The sequence below is a fragment of the Rhinopithecus bieti genome, unplaced genomic scaffold (assembly GCF_001698545.2).
Source record: "Rhinopithecus bieti isolate Rb0 unplaced genomic scaffold, ASM169854v2 scaffold_32986, whole genome shotgun sequence".
In the NCBI taxonomy this organism is placed as follows: Eukaryota; Metazoa; Chordata; class Mammalia; order Primates; family Cercopithecidae; genus Rhinopithecus; species Rhinopithecus bieti.
In genome coordinates, this window is record NW_016813928.1 from 83,342 (window position 1) to 88,965 (window position 5,624).

At 39.3% G+C, this 5,624-nt stretch overlaps 1 protein-coding gene across 1 annotated transcript in view; it reads right to left on the minus strand.

The window, feature by feature from the left end:
* The window catches only part of LOC108513361 (peripheral plasma membrane protein CASK-like), a gene marked incomplete at its 5' end in the record, with an annotated part of 161,015 nt that overhangs the window by 69,755 nt on the left and 85,636 nt on the right, over positions 1–5,624 (minus strand). Inside the window, 1 exon segment of the mRNA XM_017849106.1 lies at positions 5,473–5,553. Within this exon segment, the coding sequence (XP_017704595.1) occupies positions 5,473–5,553 (81 nt within the window).

Here is a 5,624-nt window from a genome sequence, read left to right on the forward strand (position 1 = left end):
GCCTGGGCGACAGAGCGAGACTCCATCTCAAAAAGAAAAAAAAAAAAAAGAAAGAAAGTAGGGCTCCATGATGGCCCTGGGGACCTTGGCTTCCTCACCAGTACACTGACTGGACCCTGTACTGGTACTCCTGAGCCCAAGTATAGAGGCTGTGCTATGTGGGCAAATCCCTCTTTTTCTGATTTAATTGTGGTCACGTTAAGAAACTAAGATTTAGGACAAAAAGCAAAACTCGGTAACATAAAAACTGGAACATTTCATTTGCTAAAATTATGTTTGTCATATCACTGCAGCCTTGACCTCTTGGGCTCAAGTGAACCTCCCACCTCAGCCTCCCGAATAGCTGGGACCACAGCCATGTGCTACCGCACCCAGATAATTGTTATATTTTTTGTAGATATGGGGTTTTGCCATGTTGCCCAGGCTGATCTTGAACTCCTGAGCTCATGTAATTCACCCACCCCAGTCTCCCAAAGTGCTGGGATTACAGACCTCTACTCATTCTTTTAAATTATATAAGCAAACATTTGTATTTAATGCATTATTTACAAGGAAGAATAAGCCCACAATAATAAAATAATACCCAAACTGGACTTTAAAAGAAAAATGCTCAAATGATGTCACCAAATAAGGTCATACTCAATATTAACCACAATTTGGCACTGTAAATGATTGCTACCATAAAATGAAACTTAACCTAAAGTTCTAATTCATATCCAAATAGAAAAAGGGGGCCACTTACAGACTATCTTTTTAAAAGCTTAAAAGAGTATGTAAAATAAAAAATAGAGAAACCAAAATTTGAACATTTTTCTTCAAATATGTTAAGACGTATGAGTGAGCAGTTGTTACTAAGCTGAAATAGCTGTCAGTTTTAAATACGTAACAATCACGTAATAGGATAAAAACACTTTCACTTTTTGTACTATAGTAAGGATATGTATAAGACAACTAACAACATCAGACTAGAGTGAAAAAATCTGACTATTTAATGTTTCATATTTTACAACTGCAACAAGCAAAGGGAATGTTCTTTTTAAAAAGTCAGCCTTTCAAATGGAATAACTAAAAAAGGAATCAGTGAGATAATATTCTTTTATGATGACCTCTAAAGATACAGATTTTAGGCCAGGTGTGGTAGCTCATGCCTGTAATCCCAACATTTTGGGAGGCCAAGGAAGGATGACTGTTTGAGCTCAGGAGTTCAAGACCAGTCTGGGCAACAAAGTGAGACCCCAGTCTCTACAAAAAATAAAAAAAAGTAGACAGGCATGGTGGTGCATGCCTGTAGTCCCAGCTACTTGGGAGGCTAAGGCAGGAGGATTGCTTTGCCCAGGAGCTGAAGGCTACAGTGAGCTAAGAAGGTGTCACTGCACTCCTGTCTGGGCAATAGAGCAAGACCCTGTCTCTTAAAAAACAAAAACAAAAACAAAAACAACACAGAGTTTTAAAGTTGTTTAAATTTACCCTTATTTCCTCTCCCTTTAGTTACTGTAAATATTTACAAGTAGCTGCATTTTCAGTGTTGGGCAATTCAACATTAAATCCTCATGTTATAATAATCAGAAAGCAAAGAAAAATTCGGATGACTGAGCAAATAAGTCTGAAATTATAAATATGCCAAGAATAACTCCCAAACCTTGGCATAATAAAAAAATTATAAGTATTAACATATTTCCCCTTAGCTATTAATATTTCTTTAAAAATACCAAGATTTTGAAATTATGATTTAAAAAATGCTTATAAGATAGAAAGCCTCAGCATTTAAAAGCTCATTTAACATAGCATATATATATATATCTCAGAATTATATTTCCCACATAAGATATTATCCACACATAAGCTTATTTGGGAATGACCAACGAGCTCAACTTAAATTTATTAGAAAACTGATTAGCATTATAAATCAACTGACTTTTAAGAGCATGGGCTTTGGCGCCAGCAAGATCTGGCTTGAACCTCATTGAGGCCACTGACTAGGTGAGTGACCTTAAACAAGTCTCTTTACCTTGTTAGGGCACAATTTCCTCTCTGAATTGTGAAATGGGTTTAATCACACTAGGTTACATCCCAACCACAAGCAAGTCCTCTTGTATGTAACCATCTCCGACAGAGAAACCCCATCTGCCCATGTTCTACCATCCTCACCTTTCTCCAAGCCTCTACCACCTCTCACAACAGCCTGCCGATTGGTCTCCCTAAACCCTTATCCCCGCTACGGTCCGTTTTCTACACTTCGGCTCCAGCAAAGCACAGATCAGATATTTTCCTGTGTGCCATCACTTAGTGTCATCCTATTGCAATCAGGAGAAAACTGTAGACTCCCTACAATGGCCTGGAAGGCTTTTATTTATTTTTATTTTTTATTTAGATGGAGTCTCACTCTGTCTCCCAGGCTGGAGTGCAGTGGTGCGATCCCAGTTCACCGCAACCTCTGCCTCCTGCGTTCAAGAGATTCTCCTGCCTCAGTCTCCTGAGTAGCTGGGACTACAGGTGCCCACCACCATGCCTAGCTAATTTTTGTATTTTTAGTAGAGACAGGTTTCACCATGTTGGCCAGGGTGGTCTCGAACTCCTGACCTCAAATGACTCTCATTCCTCAGCCTCCCAAAGCGCTGGGATTATAAGCATGAGTCACAGTGCCTGACATTTTTTATTTTTTATTTTTTGAGACAGGGTCTCGCTCTGTTGCCCAGGCTGAAGTGCAGTGGTGCCATCATGGCTCACTTCAGCCCTGACCTCCCAGGCTCATGTGATCCTCCCACCTCAGCCTCCTAAGTAGCTGGGACTACAGGCATGTGCCACCATGTCTGGCTAGTTTATTTTTAATTTTTTGTAGAGATGGGGTCTCCCTACATTGCCCAGGCTGGTCTTTAACTCTTGGGTTCAAGCAATCCTCCTGCCTTGGCCTTCCAAAATGCTGGGATTACAGGCATGAGCCACTGTGCCTGGTCCAAAATTTATTATATATCTGTTTCCAGCTATGGAACACTGCATAGAGCAGTCAGCCAAGGAGAGGCTAACCTATCTGAAAATGGGCAGGTTCCTAATCTATTCAAGGTTTTACTGATAACTTACTACATGCCCTATAAATGATAGATACTATGGAGCAACTAATAATAGGTATTAGATAACATCTATTAGGCATTAAGCATATGTCAAGCATTGTGCTACGTGCAGTAGATTTATCAGCTACTTAATTCTTATTCTGACTCCACGAGTCAGAGTTCATAAAGTTAGGGTGGCAAGGATGGAGTTCAACCCCAGGTCATCTGAATTCACAGCTTTAACCACTTTTATACTATAGAACAGTGGTCCCCAACCTTTTGGCACCAGGGACCCATTTTGTGGAAGATAATTTTCCACGGATGGTGGCAGGGTGGGTGGGGTGGGGACAGAGGTCAGGGGATGGTTTTGGGATGAAACTGTTCTACCTCAGATCATCAGGCATTAGATTCTCATAAGGAGTATGCGACCTAGATCCCTCGCATGCACAGTTCACTATAGGGTTCCCGCTTCTATGAGAATCTAATTCCTAGGCTGATCTGACAGGAGGGGGACACAGGTGGTAATGCTTGCTGGCCTGCTGCTCACCTCCTGTTGTGCGGCCTGGTTCCTAACAGGCCACGGATGGGTACTGGTAGTGGCCCAGGGGTTGGAGACCCCTACTATAGAAGACTTGCTGTTTAAAAGGGAATGAATTATAATCTGGGGAAACACAGCACATACGCATGAAACAGTGAACAAGATAATATTAATGGTAATTTTACTGCAGATATTTGTGATTCATCAAATCTGAGGATTATTAACAAAGCATATACTTTATTCTCCTGCTCTGTGAAATAGAGATAATCACAATGACTAAATGAGATCCTAAGCTCAATGAGAACAACAAAATTGGGCCAGGATATGGAAGGACAAAGAAAAATTGCCCTGGCTCATTCACCAGGAAGGGACCTGCTCTGGCAGGCCAGAAAGCATTAGAATGTTATGCAGGTGAATACAAACAAGTGGAAAAGAGTTAGAGAAGAGAAAGTCCAAGAGAAGTGTAGAGAGGTTACAAGAGATCTTGACAACAGAGGTGAGATTTGAACGAAGTTCTGTGTTTATGCACCTAGGTTGTAAAAATGCACTCATCCACAGCCATTAGAACCTGTATCCTAATGGTAATTCACTGGACAGTGCTGTTATCATAGGATAAAGTCAAATACTCTCAGGGATTATACTTGAATTCAGCCTTTAATGCTTGGGTGGGAGAGTTAGGAAGGATGAATATGGTAATTGCTTCTTTCCAGGTAGTTACTTTGAGGAAAAAAAAATTATTTCAATAACTTGGTTAAAGGTTTAGAAACACTATCATAAAACAGCATATATATAATAACTCACAGGTAATTGCTTTGATACACATATTATACTATTACTATTATTTTAGAAGTGTCACCTGTGGCCAGGCATGGTGGCTCATGCCTGTAATCCCAGAACTTTGGGAGGCTGAGGTCGGAGGTAAGGTCAGGAGTTCTAGACCAACCTGGCCAACATGGTAAAACCCCGTCTCTACTCAAAATATAACAATTATCCAGGTGTCGTGGTACATGCCTGCAATCCCAGCTACTTGGGAGGCTTAGGCAGGAGAATTGCTTGAACCTGGGAGGCAGAGACTGCAGTGAGCTGAGATCGCGCCACTGCACTTCACCCTGGGTGACAGGGTGAGATTCTATCTCAAAAGTAAATACATAAATAAAAATTCAAAGTATCATCTGCAATAGTAGTAATAAGAACAAGGCTTTTAAGTCAGATTTTCTCCCAAAGGGCAGTGAGGTAAATTTTCCACTTTTCACATATTTTTCCACATAAACTGATGTGGTTAATGCTTTTAAAATGGTATATTCAACATGAATTTCCATCTGTAATTGTGTTTTTCTATTGCAGTTAGGTAGATATGCATGGACCTTTTTCCACAGAAAAGTATCTTATCTATTTTGAGCTTTGTTTAGTTATTTAGCTTTATATTTGGCTAAATACAGGTGTTATCCCCATTTTCTATATAGTAGAAATGAACCCAGAAAGTGCAGCAATTTTGCATTGTCAAAAGAGATGTAGTTCTTCCCATATATCACCTAGATTCAGACAATTCTTTATTACTGAAAACTGTCTCTAATTTTAGTTCTTTGTGGTTTAAGTAACATAAACAGTTCCAGTGACTAAAGGACTATCCCATAAGAAAGAAAATCCCTTGTCTGATGAGTATAGTCCTTGAAAAGCCACTTCACCAAGAGTATCTTTACGGTTGTGACACAAAGTAAACAAAAGAATCTTAAAATATTTGGTATTACCTGGTATTATAATCTTAATAGTCTCATATGATATGGACAAAAATGCATGAGATGAAGCTGGCTACATTTTATGAGGGTAATTTAAAAACTTCTTTTGAAAGTGAGGTTTCAGTTCTATGGAAGTTTAATTATTACTTACCATGAAATGAGGTTGTGTTAAAATACGCTTTAGTTCCTTTGCGTCGTTATTCTCAGGATAACATGAAATTTCTTCCAATACCTAAAAAATAAACAAGATATGTAATAGTACAAACATGACACAAGATTTACATAATGTTAAATTATTTTAAG